Genomic DNA, 17,088 nt, shown 5'->3' on the forward strand with positions numbered 1-17,088 from the left:
AAATCATATTATAAATTAAGGCTTTAAAAGTATTTCCTTTTTTCAAAAGCTTCGACTATCAATATTTTTTGATACACGAAATATTGGCCAGAACTCTAAAGCCTTTTCTGAATAAATATTGGAATAATATCATGTTTTTATATCACACAAATCTAATTTATTTAGAACTGATATTATCGATGAACATGAAACTAAGAGTAATAGTATAAGACATATATTACCATCGTTATTAAAAAAATATACAATTTATATATCGGTGTCTAATCAATGTTATCATAATTTGATATTTAGCTAAACTCGATATTGCAAACACCTTGCATTCCTAACTAAGCTTGCATTCGCCTTTGATATTAATTATTCTTAAATAGTCCCCATCCGAAAAAAATACTTGCAACATGCAAAGCGAATAGAACAGTTACAAGTTATTACCATAAAATAAGTATATTATTCCTGAGCGTGTGTGGAAATTGTAGCAGTACATATCAAACCCCATTATGGCAATCGAAATAATTTTTTACAATTAATTTAAATAAATGGTTCATTGACCGCTTTCAAACTAAATGTCCGCTTTTCGCTATCAGGTCCTGATGAAATATCAATTATGTAACGAATAATCGATTTATTAGCGAAATATTAATCGAATACATATTGATCAAATAACGAATTCATAATTTTGTTTATTATAGATTAGACTTTGAACAGTTTACATATTTATTTATTTATTACAATTCTATTAAATATTTTTGTTGACTCACATATAAATTTAAAATGGCGTTAAGAGGTATCAAAGTTATAGAAATGATAGGATTAGCTCCAGGTCCTTTTTGTGGAACAATATTAGCAGATTTTGGGGCAACAGTAACAGTTGTTCAAAGGGTATTTTGATTGATATACTGTTCAAAAGCTTATATTAAGAAATTTGAAAGCGTAATTTATCTTTTCTTTTCAGTTGAATCCTTCTCCTGTAGAAGTGATGTTAAATGGTAAAAGAACCATTTCCATTAATTTAAAAACAAAAGAAGGGATGGAAATATTGAAAAAGTTGTGCACCACATCAGATGTTTTATTGGATACATACAGACCCGGTGTACTTGAAAAGTTAGGATTGTGTTCTAAGACACTTTTAAAAGAAAATTCAAGATTAATTTATGCACAATTAACAGGATATGGACAAAGTGGTCATTATAGAAATAAAGCGGGTCATGATATAAATTATGTTGCTATGTCTGGTTTACTTTCTAAGCTTACTAAAAATGGGCAACCACCTCAACCACCACTTAATATCATAGCAGATTTTGCTGGTGGTAGTGTTATATGTGTTCTAGGAATACTTTTAGCATTACTGGAAAGGACAAAATCTGGAAAGGGACAAATAATAGATGCAAGTATGACTGAAGGTGCAGCATACATTGGAGCTTGGTTATACAAAACACAAAATACAAACTTATTTAGTGGAGAGCCTGGTACAAATATGTTGGACGGTGGTTATCCATTTTATACAACTTATAAAACAAAAGATAATAAATTTATGGCAGTTGGGGCATTGGAACCTCAATTCTATGCAAATCTTTTAAAAGGATTAAATCTATCTGAAGAAATATATACACAAGGTGATATAGATATTTGTAAAAAAAAATTTGAAGAAATTTTCTTGACAAAAACACAAGAGGAATGGAGCTCTATTTTTGAAAATTTAGATGCTTGTGTTACTCCAGTATTAGATATAGATCAAGTGGGTGACCATATCTGCCATTCATCACGAAAATCATTTTATAAAGATGAAGAAAATTACATTCAGCCAGAACCCGCTCCTAAATTATCTATATCACCAGGAATACCGAGTGGTAAACAAAAATCTCCAAAGCATGGAGAACATACAGTTATGGTATTAAAAGAATTAGGATATACAAACTCAAAAATACAAGACTTGATTAAAAATAATTGCATATATGCTTATACTAATTCACAACTTTAATTATTTTAACAATTGATTAATAGCAAGTTCAATATTTAATAACTTTGGTGCTATATTGGGTGATAGAATATTTTTAAGGAACAAGTGATGGTTTTGTATAGACTTAATTATTTTTAATATAATTTTTAAATCAAAATAGACATGATTCTTTCCAAGACAGTAAACATTAAATAATAATGATGTCTCCCCATTCAAGTGTTGCAACCTTCTCTGGGCGATGTGAATAATGAATTTAACAAATGATTCAAAATCCATGCCAAAAACAGATTTTAATATAAGTTGGCATTGTGATGGAAATTCTGGAATTTCTCGTAATTCTTCTATTTCATGTTCAACAGAAATTAAATTTTTTTGTAAAGCTTTCCACACAATCTCAATGTTGCAAGCGTTAACAAAATTATGATTGATAGAAATTGTATCAAGTTCATTAAAAACTTGATGATGCCATCCAGAAGGAACAAAAAGTCCATCACCCTTTTCTTGAATAATTTCGTAAAATTTTATGTTATGAAATTTTTCAGGATCAAATAATAAAGGTAGATTCCCCAGAGGATCCTTTAATTTCTCTTCTTCTCCCGGTGGTAGTAAAATCCATTTTTTTCTGCCAGTTACATTAACTGACCAACTATATGATGTATAAACATCCACATGAAATGGTGTCCTAAAATGTTGTAAAAGTTATTTTTTAAAAACCAATGTTATTAATTTAAAATATTAATAAAGAAAATAAATACCATGTCTTTTTAGGGCCAATGTAAACAAACATAAAGTCATCATCTTGATTATCAATGGCATATTCATTAAGCCAATCTGATGCAAATACTTGTGGTACTTCATAGAAATAATTATCTAGTGTAAGCCTTCTTAAGTGCCAGTCTTTCAGATACAAAAGTTTTTCTGTACTTTTACTTTTCAAGTAGTTCATATAATTTTTTACTTTCATGTCAGATTTACACTGAGAGTTGAAATTTATTTGGTCGCAGTCTGCAACAGGAGCGTCAATCTGACCATATTGTTTTATAAAATAATCGTAACTTATGCTGTCGTCCTCTATCCACAGCTGAGAACATTTCCAAGTCTGAGTAATATTTTTAATGATGCAAGGCAAATTTCGCAGCATATGTTCTTTAAAAAAGTAATCATATTGTAATTGGCTGTAATCATAAGACTTTATTTCGATTTGCGAATAGTCATAATCCAAAGAATCTTCATATTTGGCATCAAGGGCGATATCAATTATAGTTCTTTTTTCACACATTGATACTAATTACGTAAAATTATTAAGTTGTTAAAGTTACATTGGGTCGAATAGGTAAGAAAAATTATAATAATCATTTAACATTTGAGTTTTGGCTTAATTTAAAGCAACAAATGTATATAAATTTGAATTATATTATTTTTCATTATAGATGTTATCAAATAAGAACACCATTGTCATACAACTTGTCAATGCCATTTGTCATGTTAAAATTGAAAAACTGATAATGACCGCGGTCTTTACAAACAACTGTCTGTTTTTTTACGAAATAATCCTTTTTATAAATGAGTGATTAAACATAATCAGAAAAATAGTTTTTGAAAAGTTACACACTCATTGATATGGAACTATGTATAATAGCATTGTATGGAATATTAGTATTAATATAATTTATACTACTACTTTCAGTGTGGCCAGAAATCAGAATTATACAAACTGTAGCAGATGCAATAACACTTGATAAGTATTATTTACACTTAATTTAGATATCCAAAATTTACATAAAAAAGAATATCTACACTATAACCTAAATATAATATAATTTTTATGTTAAAAAAAGGATAATAAAATTTAATTCCATTTCTCCTGCAATAATAATTCTTATCAAAATAAATGTATATACAGACCAATATATACGGACCAATCATCATGTATATACAGACTTGGGCAAAATGTAATCAGATTACGATTACAATAAGTAACTATCAAACACCATTACAGTACAATTAAAGTAATCAAAATAAGAGAGTGAGTGAGTGAGTCAAGTTAATATCCCAGAGCATCGCGTCGCCGCGTTCAATCAAAATTAATCTATAAACGTGATTGATGAGTACACTTTGCCCAAGTCTGTCTATACATTATATGGATGATAGGGTGTCGTAAAATAGATATGTATAGCTTGGTTCTAAACTAATAAAAATACACAATCAAAAAATCAAATGAAAAAGTGAAAATCAAAAAAGTCCAAATTTTCCAACCATATCATATAAGATAAATTAAAGTATTGTTCGACGACAACGTGCCTTTTTTTTTAAGTAAGCAAATATTTGTCATTAGATCTGTTTTATAGTTTTTTACAAATTTTGTTTTTTAACATCAAGACAAACGAATTAAATATACATTAAGACTTTTATTTATGTAAGAAACTGTATAAAAAGAGAAAATATATATATTAATTACCAATGTAACGTTCCGGTATTAAATATAAAATATCGATGTGATAATAATATATCGATTTGATTTCGATGACATTAAATGAGTTTTTTTGTAGACAATCTGTTTTATAAACATTGAAAATTACAGGCAAATATTTCGTTAATCTGTGGATGGCGGTGCTTGGGGAAACTACGCCAAGTTATTTGTTTCGTACAACATACGATTGTTTTAATAATTTCGTGTTATTTGTTAGTTTCGAATTTAATTATATTAAAAAACGTTGCAAAAATATATTGTTTGACAATAATAATTATGTGTCTCAGTGAAATTATTAATTTCTATACCACAAAATTTCTTGGCGGTAACAATATCATGATTACCAACAAAAATATTGTGCTTATAAGAAACTTATTAGCCGAGGAGTTTTAGTAATTTTTAATATCCTTTCTATTAGCAACTTTTTATTTTGCTTTCAATATATTAAAGACGTTATTAATATACAAGTCCGTCGAAATGAATGATGTTCGTGATAAAGTTGTTGCTGGATCCTCATCGTGGGAGACTGCCCCAAGTCTTAGTGATTCTTCTCCAGAGATCCAGTCATCGCCCGGTGGAAGTGGTGATACACCACAAACACCTGGTGCACCGGCTCCTTTAGCACCACATCTTGCCGCAGAATTGCATCCTGATCTTCTGCAACAGGGTTGGCGCAAGTACTGGTCAAGGCGAGAAAATAGACCGTACTTTTGGAATAAAATTTCCGGCGAGTCGATGTGGGAATTACCAGCAGTTAAAAGGGATTTTGATCCAATTACAGATCCCCTTGGTATTTGCCATACAGGTCCACCTAATGCTGGTAATGTAACTCCTAGTGCGAGTAAGCGTCGTCCATCAGAAGACAATGGTCCCCCCGCTAAGAAGTTTGTTCTTGCAGGACCTTGGGATATTGACGTACCCACTAATGTTGTTATATATGAACGACCGCCAACCATTTGTCCACATCCACATCCTGAAATAGAAGGTTTTCGATTCACTCTGGCAAATAAATTAAGGCAATGTTATCAGGAGTTGTGTCATACCAGAGAAAGCATAGACGCACCAAAGGATTCTTTTAATAGATGGTTGATGGAAAGAAAAGTGAATGATCAGGGTGGCTCAGATCCATTGCTCCCAAGCCATTGCTTCCCTGAAATATCACGATCAATGTATGAGGAAATTATGAATGATATACCAATTAAATTAACTCATCCCAAGTTTACTGGTGATGCTAGAAAGCAATTGTCACGCTATGCAGAGGCAGCAAAAAAAATGATTGAGTCCAGAAATGCATCACCTGAAAGTAGGAAGGTTGTTAAATGGAATGCAGAGGATACATTTCAATGGTTACGACGTACGGTCGGAGCTACTTATGATGATTTTCAAGATAGATTAGCGCACTTGAGAGTAAGTAATTTAAATGAAAAATTATATAAAAAGTCCTTTATAATTATAACTCGAACATTTTCATATCCATGCCTGCCAAAGCTGACTACAGAAAATGAAAATTTGCATTAAAAGTTTGTTTAAGTTTAATAATTTTTTTAAAATGATTATAAAAAGAAAACATTGAATTGAATAAAACTGAATAAAAACTTTAAATTATTGTTATAGAGACAGTGTCAACCGCATTTGGCTGAGACAGCTAAAGCATCTGTAGAGGGAATCTGCCTAAAAATCTACCACTTGTCGGCTGAATATGCTAGGAAGATAAGAGAGAAACATAGTCTTTTATTAAAAGAAAATGGAATACAGGTACTTGGTGGAAAAAAAGTTAGGTACCAATAAGAAAAAAACCATAGTAATGAGTTAATATTTGTAAATTCTCAATATGATATTACAGATTTAAAGATATAACTTAAAAAAAAAAAATGTATAATACAGGTTGGAATAACTTTAAATAAGGATATTAACAATAACTAAGCTGAAGTTCATTGAAACTGCATATTTAAAGAAACAGTTTTTATAACAAAAGTGTTAGCTGCTATAAGTTAATTTGATATCCTTAATATTATAGTATAGTATCCTAAATAAATGTTTTTGTTTAATCTCGATCGTTACAAATGTAATATATATATGTATAATAAAAAAGTAAAAAATATATAAAATTGAATAAGTGTGGATGAATAATAATAAGTAATGGTGTGCGCGTGGCAGGAGCTGGCGGCGCCGCTGCAGCAGGCGGCGCTGCGCAAGGTGTGGTGCTACCCCGTGCAGTTCGCGCTGCCCGCGCCGCGCCCGCCGCTCGTGGAGCACTTCCTGGACCGCGACCAGGCGCTGCTGCGCTACCTCGGCGACACGCAAGTCCTCAACGCGACCTACTTGCAGAAACTTGTGAGTAGGACTAATATATAAATATTGCGTGTTCGCTCACGGGAAATTCGGCCATAATCATTATTTAAATGTATTTCTTATAAAAAGATAAAACTGTTTTGTCTTTTTCTATTTATATACTAATAAATATATAAAGACGTTAAGGCCATGACGAGAATGTAGCTGCAGTATCGTAACGGAGTGCCGCCCGCAGGAGCACCTGTACCGCTACAGCTGCTTCGACGACAAGAAGTTCGAGCAGTTCCTGTCGCGCGTGTGGTGCGTGCTGCGGCGCTACGCGGCGTGGGCGGGCGCGGCGGCGGCGGACGCGCACCTCGCGCAGATGTCGCTGCCCGTGCCCGTGCTGGAGTGCCTGCACCGCTGCTTCGGCGTCACCTTCGAATGCTTTGCCAGCCCGCTCGACTGCTACTTCCGACAGTACTGCTCCGCCTTCGCCGATACTGACTGCTATTTCGGATCGCGCGGGTCAGTTGTGAGCTTTTTTTAACCACTATTGATCAGTCTAGATTTTTAATCGGTACTAGATTTTACATATAGTGATAGACATGTTACTTGATAGTGTCACAACATTTCTAAGATCACCTCCATTAAAGTTGTCTCACAAAAATTTATGGAATGTTAGGAAATTATTCTTTGATATTTCATGAATTGCAAAACGTGCTGGCAACACAGAAATCGACAATTCATTATTTCATTGGAACCAACTTCAATACATTTGCAAAATCGAGATATTCTAACTCTTAAAAAAATATTTTGTGTCTTTGCCTACATAAGGATATGTCGATTGCACTTTGTCTTCATTGTCAACTGAAGAAATTCTTTTCCCTTAACTCTTTATAAATTTGGAAGTTGAAACTTATCTTCTAAGTAACCATTGCAACTATACTCTATCTTCAAAATAAATTAATAAAATATTTATAAACGCATCGCACGCATCAATTTAACGTTGCTGTTGATGCAGCAGATTGTAAATTCTATTATATATTCATATGAAATGATAAATATGAAAGAAGAAAAGTTCTAAATAAAATCACGGCTACACCCACAGACCGTTTCTGGAGCTGAGGCCGGTGGCGGGGTCGCTGGTGGCGCACCCGCCCTACTGCGAGGAGCTGCTGGAGGCGGCACTGCGGCACATGGAGCGCCTGCTGCAGGACTCGGCCGAGCCGCTTAGCTTCGTCGTGGTGCTGCCCGAGTGGCCCGATCGACACACGCACGCGCTGCACAAATTGCAGGCTAGCCACTTCAAGCGGAAACAGGTACAACACGTTTTGTACAATGTAGAAGCTATACGAGAGCTTGGGACTCTTAACTTTTGAGGCCAATAGCCATATTTTCGAAAAAAAATATCACGTTCGTCATGCTGCGGTCAAAATCGCCTTAGACAAATACACAACATAGTTCTTGGTGAACTCGAAAATTTGATTTTATTGTCCAATTTGAATGGGCAATTTTTTACCGAAAGTGCAATTTGTAACTAACTGTTTTGTTATTGTTAGGTGGTTATTCCAGCATTTGAGCACGAATATCGTCACGGTTTCCAACACGTTCTTCCAAAGTAAGTTTTATTTTTACATTATATAATTATACCAGATGTACCAAAAAATTCTGTAAAAATAATAAGTAATTAATGTTTATTAAATTTTATGACATTAATAAAAATTACACGCTTCATTTTGTTTCTAGTTTATCGTTCTATTTGCATTTTGTACAACTAAAAAAAAAACTGTCATGTATCCCCGAGACCAGTGGTCGTAAATGGCTCTCAACTTGAAGTTGTGCAGGAATATATCTACCTGGGCCAAACTATACAACTTGGCCGGCACAGCTTTGAGAAGGAGGCTAAAAGAAGAATACGTTTGGGCTGGGCGGCATTCGGGAGGTTACGTCATATTTTTGAATCGTCGATCCCACAGTCGCTTAAGACCAAGTTATTCAATCAGTGCATCCTACCTGTAATGACTTACGGTGCCGAAACGTGGACACTTACCGTAGGACTGGTCCACAAATTTAAGGTCGCTCAGCGAGCAATGGAACGTGCGAGGCTTGGGGTTTCTCTGGCAGATAGAATCCGAAATGAGGACATTCGCCAGAGAACTAAAGTCATCGACATCGCGCGTAGAATTAGCTCGCTGAAGTGGAAGTGGGCTGGTCATGTCTCCAGGCGCATTGATGGCCGATGGAGCCGACACGTGTTAGAGTGGAGACCACGCTTAGGCAAACGTTGTGTAGGACGCCCTGTGACAAGATGGGCCGACGATTTAAAAAAGGTGGCAGATTCGGGATGGATGCGTTCTATGGGGGATGCTTTCGTCCAGCAGTGGAAGGCAAAAGGCTGAAAAAAAAAGTGACTATAGTCTATTTCAATCCAAGTAGTTGAGATAATCAAATCTTAGATTTTCATATATTATGCGAATGCTATGCGATGCGAACAGTTCTTTATCAATATATATATTTTATATACTAACACCTTTACAGCATATATATATATACCCACCACAACTTTGCCAACATTCAAAACGCATTTTTTTCACGAATTCATAAATTTATATTAAAGATCTCGACCAATTAAATATATTACTACTAACTACTGTACTAGTCAAATTTGTTTATTTGTATTTAATCCTGTGATTAGAATAAGCTATACACATGTTGCCTATAATTTGCTATGAAAGTAATAACTGTAAAAAGTTAAAATATAATGCTCAAGCTGAACCCGTCCGAGCACAGCTAATCGAATACGGGCGCGTTCCAGGAACGAAGTGTACTTCCGGTGGGGCGGCGGCACGGTGGTGGTGTGGCTGCAGAACGCGGCCGGGTTCGCGCGCTGGGGCCCGACGGACGAGCGCGTGGAGGCGCTGCTGGACGCGTGGCGCCCGCGCGCCAAGCTGCGCGCGCCGCCCGACCTCGCGCCGCCGCCCGCCGCCGACGACCAGCCCGACAAGCGCTAGCCCCCCAGCGAGCGGCTCGCTGTTGCCAACCTCTTTCATGTTCACAACTAAACTTTCCACAACCCCCTAAATAGTTCAATTCTGATAAACATCCCTATGGTCATGGGGTGGATTTTTACGACCGACATATGATCGCCGTTGTCGATTTGTACTTTACCCGTTTTAACATATAAATAAATGTTGTACCTCGGAGACGTAGATATCGTTCGTATATGTGAGGCTTAAATACCGAGTATCCTCATAGAACGGACAAGTAGTTCGTGCCGCAATGTGATTTTATAAATCATCCGTATCACATTATTCGTGTTTCGGCACTTAAAATGACTAAGACGCATTGTCCATTAAACATTTTCAAGAATCGTAACATAAATAAAGCGTTAAGGACAATTTAAAAAATATGCATTACACATTTGTGTTTTTATTTAATTTATTTAATCGCTAAATGAGCATATTCAGTATTTGAGCCTGAAATAAACATAAAACAAAGATAAAACTACGAAATTGTCAGCGAAATCATATGTATGTATTTTTCATTAATTTTGGCAAATATTTTTTTTCTTAATATTATTTTATTTACTTAATTGTTTAATCGATTCTCGACTGTTAATTTTAAATGACAAAACAATATTTCAGCGCTCAAAATTCCGAAAAGCGCTGAAATTCGATATCAAGTATTCTTTGTTGCAATGTTATTTTTTAAATCATATACAATCAAATATTTCTTTATATTTAACTTTATTCTAATTTTGGAACATAATATATATATGTAAAGCTTTACAAATAGGTGCATAAAGTGTATAACAATATAATGAAATGTTATCTCGCTTTACAGAAATATTATACAAATCACTTTTTAAAATGAAATAATTCTATTCAAACAATATCTAATAATTTATAAAAATATTTTATGGCAGTTTATTAATTACCGCAATTTATTTGTTAAATATATTTACAATTCAAAGTCTTAAACGCGCACGAGACTCTTATAGTTACAGATACTTTTGGGATTTATTCCTCATTGAATATTATTATTATTTTTTGTGATCAATAAATATTTATTATAAAAATGATATGAATAGTAAATTTGTATAATATTCTATATTTATAATTACAAATATGTTTGGAATTCATTCAGAATAATACACATCAGTAATTGTACAGCAATTAAGAAATCACACCAAATAAAAACATTTATAAATGAAAAGAGAACCAAATGTCAGAATAACGCAGCTTTTAATATCGTTATTGTAGATATACATTGGAGAAGTAAATATTAAAACATAGATTAATTCTAAGTTGGTAATAAAGACATAATGGCCGAAGAAGCTTGAATTTTTTAGAAACCTAGTTAGAGGGTTTTATTGAATATTTCATGTAGAGACCAAGAAAAAATTACAGTGAAATCCAAGTCAATTGGTACAAGTATGGCGACAAAACGATGATATTAAGTAATTAATGAAACGAAAACAGTAATAAACTATTTGTTTTACATATCTTCTTGTATTTTATGGAAGAAGATATAAAAAATGTTTTCTAATAGTATGGCGAGTGTTTAAGCAGACAATTATGGCATTTCACTAATGCCAGGTATATTTTTTCAACTATTGAGACATACAGCACTCTTTGTAGTAAGCTTGCGAATCTGAATTTATCCGACAACGACTAATCGCCTTGCGACTAGCTGTCATTTTTCTTTTGTTTAATAATTGACTTCTGAAGGGTCGCCCATACTTGTAACAAATGACTTGGCATTTTATGCCTATATATCTCCAAATCTAATATCAAATATAAAAATGGGGAGACAAAATTATGTATAGAAAATAAATAACTAATCACCTATGTGGTTAAAATGAATCCAATAGTTGATATTCAATTTAATAATAGTTCCATTCATTATTTTTTATCGATATCCGATATCGCTCCACATTATAATGAGAATCTCGCATTTTATTGATTTTTTGGGTAAATAAAAAAATAACTCATTCAACAAGAAATCTTATTTTTTAGACAACCACTGATGATTATGGTCATATCTTACTTTGACTAAAAATCATGTTGACTATATGTATGTGATGCATAGAATTGTATATAGAAAGGTGCGCTTATTGTACATAGTTTTGGAGAAAATTTTGGTTATTTACTTAATGTAAGCTCTTTTTTTAAGAATCCCTTTTTACTGTTGTATAGTTCGATAAAGATTATATTTTGATTGTTTAATTATTATATTTTTCTGAAAAAAGTATGATTGTTTTATTTAATACAATAATCTTTTTTAACGATATTTTTTTAATCATATCCATCCTACATTTTAATTCCAGTTAAGGCAATGAAAAAAAAAGTATTAAATTACTTACCTTAATTAGATAACTCGAAATGGCAATGCCATTTTGGATATCACATTCTTTGCAGCATAGAAAAAGGATATATGAACATTATAAAGAAAACGAAGTCATTCAGAACTGAAGAAACTATTTATTTTAAAAATATTCAACTAATATTAATACAAATGTAAAGGTGAAGCCCAAAATCTATAGGCGGATTTAGTGACATTAAATTTTACTAGAAACACCCGAAACTATTCTAATCAGTATAATTACATACCTATTCACGTAAAAGGTCGTCAAATATTTCTCTAAGCCTTTAATTTGTAAACGTCAATCATTTCAAACCTTGTATAAATTTTTCTTATTCAAAATACATCTTGCATATTAAAAGTGTTAGTGACATTTCCATATATACTGTTGCTAAATCAGTTTACTAAGAGAATATTATTGCAAGAATAATTATGTTGCAAAAAAGGGTTATACTTAGTAACTATTTTCTAGTACAATGGATAAAAATATAATTGCTTGCAATTAATGAAGCATTAATAAGCTTTCCTCTTTCTATTTAGGACGTACTGTGCATACTTATTAATCATGTGTTTTGTAATGCAAATGATTCATCTACAACTATTTCTTAAAAAATGAATCAAAATTAGATGATATTGTCACTTATTTCTTACGATAAATATATTTATTGTGCAAAGATATCGAGATCGTTTATCTTTTTGTACCTTAATTGGACTAGGTGCAATACAATAGGTATTATTAGAATCAAAAAATCTTATTTATAAAAACATGATAATTGTGTACAGTAAATATGTACAATCAAATCATCATCACACACATCACATGTTGCATAGTTTACATTGAATTATAATTCAAATTGAAAACAGAATTGCAGAAATAAGTAATTTTAAAGTAAAGTCAGGTGTTCAATTAGTAATCAGTTTAATTACCCTAATAGCCAATTATCGAAGTAGTACATTAAGTATCAAACCTGTTCCTACTGCTTTTTATTTTTTTCATAAATTACATATTTTCCAATAATGAAAACTTTCAATATAATTTCTTTACTTAATAAATAATATGAATATGTTAACATTCATAAAATAAGGTTAATTTTTTTTTTATTTGTTTCCATCTGAATACCTTTAGGTACTATTCTAATTAATAAAATAACATAAGACTAATAAGCTTTAGGTCAGTGGGCAAAAAACAAATACTATCCATCTGACCTTTTAACTTTAAGTTTTAATAGCTATGATGAAGATTACATATAAAATTGATATTTACTATGTATAACTTGCACTATAGTTTGTTTGTAACCCATAATAGCACTATAGTAGAAAATAATTGAAATCATAAAAACAGTACCATAGAAAAATTAGAAGAAATTATTTAATTATATTCTTCATCTTCATCCATAGCAAAGTCGACTCCGGAATCAGCACAAACAGGACTGTGAAACAAGATATTTATTTTAGTGAAAATATTACTAATATCTAACTTTATTTTAATTTAAAAACTCATTATATAATTTCCCTTTATTTAAAAATCCCCAACATAATTAGCATTGTTTGTAAATATTTCACTGTTTAGAATAAAAACGATTGAACAAGGTGACTGATGAAATGATGATATTTTTCTTTGCTCAGTTATTGCAATAATTTTTATTGTGAACTAGCCAAGTAAAAATGTACAAAAAAATGTTGATAGAGCAAGCGTGGCGAATATGGATACTTGAGTGTCGACGAACTTTCTTTGAACTAAATAGACAAAATACAATTACATAAAATTGCTATATCTTAAATAAAAATAGCTTTTGAGTAATAGCAATTTATTTGCGCAACAAGTCAAAAGTAGTCGTAGTATTACTTTTTCTGCGAATGTAATCTCATAATGGAATTATTTATTATATTTTTCACTCTGACTTTTTAGTGAAAGTACTACTTTACCGACCTAAACAGAGCGCAAATTATTTACACGAAAAAAAGCGAATCATTCTAACATAGAACTACTACATGATCATTTGCTGATTAAGGATACTTATTTCATAAATATATTAAATAAATTTGCTGTCACTTTACAAATGCACTATTTTGTATCGAAATCAGGTTATTGAAATAAAAAAGGCACCAAATTATCAGTTTTTTTTAATTTTAAATCAATGCAAAGATTAAAAAATATGAAGGTAGCTAAAAAAAATATACAATGGAAGGGACAAGGACCGGATAACCAAAAATAACATTAGAAAATAATAACATTAGCTTCAAAGTACTAATGTAGCTTTATGCAAAATCCATCCAAATCTTTTAGTTTTATGACTTTCCATGAAGCCTGTTCCTGTGATCAGATGAAGACCTGTGCTTGCACATAAGTATAGTAACAACTTGTAAATGTCCACTGCTGGGCTAATGCCTTCTCTCTCTTAGAGGAGATGGTTTGCAGTTTATTCTATCACATCACATGGGTTGGTAGATACACATGTGACAGAATTTCAGTGAAATTAAGCACATACCGGTTTCGTCACGATGTTTTCCAACACCGCCGAGCAAGAGATGAATTGTACTCGTCTCTCTTCATATAATCTATTTAAAAAAATTAAAAAAGGCTGCTCCTAAAGTGCCATAAACATTACTTTTGTTTAAAGATAACAATAACATATTACGACGTTTTTGGTGTCAAATTGTAACAAGTAGGTGCTTTTATAATTTTGTTTCTAGTGGTTAATTGGGGAGAACTTAATAAAAAATATATTAACTTTCATAATGCTGCATGTTATGAGAAATATGATTTGTTATTTGGGTCACGCTCAGTGAACTTCAAGGTATTTGCAGCGAGTTGATCAAAATGTTTGAAACTGGTGTGGTCTTGTCTGGACATGGCACCAGCTGATATGTAGTATTGTCAGATGGTGCCAAATTGTGCTTACAAATGTTAAAAACGACCAGTACAGTTTAACCGAACAGTGAGAGAGACCACCCACTGAACAGAACATAAAGAAAACAACCAGACCGTATGGAAACAATTTCATCTAGACCAGCTATACTAACAAAAACAAGAATCTAGGAAATAAGGGTGAATCTAGTTGATGTCACAAACTTAGCTATTAATATTAATGTTACTCTCATTTTGGGTTGCTAGTTGCAAATGTAATCACATTATTTAATTTTCACAATAAACTTGCCAGGACAGGTAGGTTGGACCAGTCAAAAGAAAAAACCTATATCTTATATAGGATTTGTGGGATCAATTAAAAAGTATTGTCAGAGAAGATAATACACTCATAAACACACAGCAAGATTGGTATTTTCTAAATGTATGTATGTAATGTATTCCCAATATAGGTAATACAATTTTAAATGAGGCCACAGAAAAAACAAATAAAATAAAGCTTCAAAGCATTATTTAAGGAACTATCCTATATTTTCTAAAATATTAACGAATAAAAATATTGCATAAAATAATATGCATGATATGGGAATGTTTAGGATCAAGGAAAGAAAACACTTACACAGTTTTTGCAAAACATACAAGCTTAAATAATAAAATAAAGATCTTATTTTATTTTTAATTAATCAACTTACCTCATAGCTCTGCATGTAAAAAAAACAATCCTTTTTAGCTTCTTGTTGTAAAAGAAATAATTGAATGTCCAGAGACAGCCGGGCTCACCAAACGGATCACTAGCTAGGTCTGGGTTATAGCTATAAATACGACATTCAGGCAAGTGTACTTCTTCTTCTATAGCAGCCCATAAAGCTGGTCTCAATTGTCTCCAACGCACACCACCTACAGCGGACAGTGCAGCATCAACAGCCCCCTGTACCCAACTCAGTGATGGCTCTGCACTAAATTCACTGCTCTATTACAAAAAATGCACATTTTATAATATGAAATACTCAAATACTACCCAATAGTGATTTCATCAATTTTTGTTTTTGAATATTATAAGTAGTAGATAATTATAATAAATATATTTAAAGTTAATCATACACCTATTTTTAATTTATCAAAAACGAAACAAATAAAGATATAAGCACTATATCAACCATTCAATTTGTCATTCAAAGATAAGAGGACATTTACCTTGGCCATTGAAAAATCATAATCTGGAAAAGCAGCATTCAGTGTAGCAATCAAATAGAACAATGTCTTCCGAGATATGGTATCACACAGGACACCCTCTTCATCACCAGATAGACTTCGACTGCAATTTATTTAATAACATTTTTGTTTTACAAATTAAGTACACATTTTAAAATGAATTTTACATATATTAAGCACACACAATCCATTTGAATTGGGATTAACCAACAATGGGAAGTTTATCCATTATTTACCTATATGTAACACCTTCTGGTGGGGATAGTGCTTGGAGGTTGTGAGTTGTCTCTCCGTCTGCTGTGAACTTCTTGTAGAAAGCTTTTTCAGCACCTGCCATTTTGCAGCTGTAACTTTCTACCCGACCTTGGACAGCACTGTCACCGTTCAGGATAGACAGCGCACTACTTAGCGCCTCCAGGCGTCCGCTCTCTAAGAGTTTCATCTTTATTTGGTATCAATGATTTACCCACTCAAACTTCTTGTAACGAAAAAAAAGTTTGTAATCGTGCAATTCGGAGCACTACTTCTGTACATAGCAGACGGGTGTATGAATATCCCTTTCCTTTTAGAATGAAGAAGATTGACACTTGGTATAAGATTCGTCGTCTGTTCTTCTTCCGCGCTGGTGGGATGCGGGTACATCACAAATATCAAGGAAAGAATTGTTTTATAAATTGCTATAATGGTTAGCAAATTATTTATAGATTGTATTTGGTTTAAACACAACAATGGCGCGTCACTTCACTGGTTGTCCTAGAAAGAGCACAAAATCACTTTTCTCTTTTGTTAGAAGTCAAAATCCATAGAAGACATCGTAGAACACTTTAAACATTCAAAGATACACAAAAAACACTGATAAATATAAACAATAATTATTAAGCTTATAATGCTAAATTTTCTCCAAGTATCGCGAACAAGCAACAAATTCTAAGCCATAAACAATAATAT

General features: G+C 32.5%; 4 protein-coding genes across 4 annotated transcripts; 2 read left to right on the top strand and 2 right to left on the bottom strand.

The window, feature by feature from the left end:
- The first annotated feature begins 695 nt into the window (after positions 1–695).
- LOC126781277 (alpha-methylacyl-CoA racemase) lies at positions 696–2,152 on the top strand. Its single transcript, XM_050506170.1, has 2 exons — positions 696–876; positions 950–2,152. The coding sequence occupies exons 1-2, from the start codon at positions 769–771 to the stop codon at positions 1,973–1,975; spliced, it is 1,134 nt and encodes a 377-aa protein (XP_050362127.1). The 5' UTR covers positions 696–768; the 3' UTR covers positions 1,976–2,152.
- LOC126781276 (2-oxoglutarate and iron-dependent oxygenase JMJD4) lies at positions 1,976–3,405 on the bottom strand. The gene is made up of 2 exons (XM_050506169.1): positions 2,710–3,405; positions 1,976–2,636 (listed from the first exon to the last, which is right to left on the bottom strand). The coding sequence occupies exons 1-2, from the start codon at positions 3,231–3,233 to the stop codon at positions 1,976–1,978; spliced, it is 1,185 nt and encodes a 394-aa protein (XP_050362126.1). The 5' UTR covers positions 3,234–3,405.
- Positions 3,406–4,568: 1,163 nt separating this feature from the next.
- LOC126781340 (mRNA (2'-O-methyladenosine-N(6)-)-methyltransferase) lies at positions 4,569–11,903 on the top strand. The gene is made up of 7 exons (XM_050506280.1): positions 4,569–5,831; positions 6,039–6,179; positions 6,582–6,758; positions 6,952–7,223; positions 7,807–8,017; positions 8,258–8,316; positions 9,514–11,903. The coding sequence occupies exons 1-7, from the start codon at positions 4,902–4,904 to the stop codon at positions 9,707–9,709; spliced, it is 1,986 nt and encodes a 661-aa protein (XP_050362237.1). The 5' UTR covers positions 4,569–4,901; the 3' UTR covers positions 9,710–11,903.
- Positions 11,904–12,161: 258 nt separating this feature from the next.
- LOC126781182 (repressor of RNA polymerase III transcription MAF1 homolog) lies at positions 12,162–17,081 on the bottom strand. The gene is made up of 4 exons (XM_050506024.1): positions 16,377–17,081; positions 16,123–16,243; positions 15,621–15,898; positions 12,162–13,492 (listed from the first exon to the last, which is right to left on the bottom strand). Exons 1-4 carry the CDS (start codon positions 16,580–16,582, stop codon positions 13,432–13,434), a joined length of 666 nt encoding a protein of 221 aa, XP_050361981.1. The 5' UTR covers positions 16,583–17,081; the 3' UTR covers positions 12,162–13,431.
- Positions 17,082–17,088: the final 7 nt, after the last annotated feature.

The sequence above is a fragment of the Nymphalis io genome, chromosome 3 (assembly GCF_905147045.1).
Source record: "Nymphalis io chromosome 3, ilAglIoxx1.1, whole genome shotgun sequence".
Lineage (NCBI taxonomy): Eukaryota > Metazoa > Arthropoda > Insecta > Lepidoptera > Nymphalidae > Nymphalis > Nymphalis io.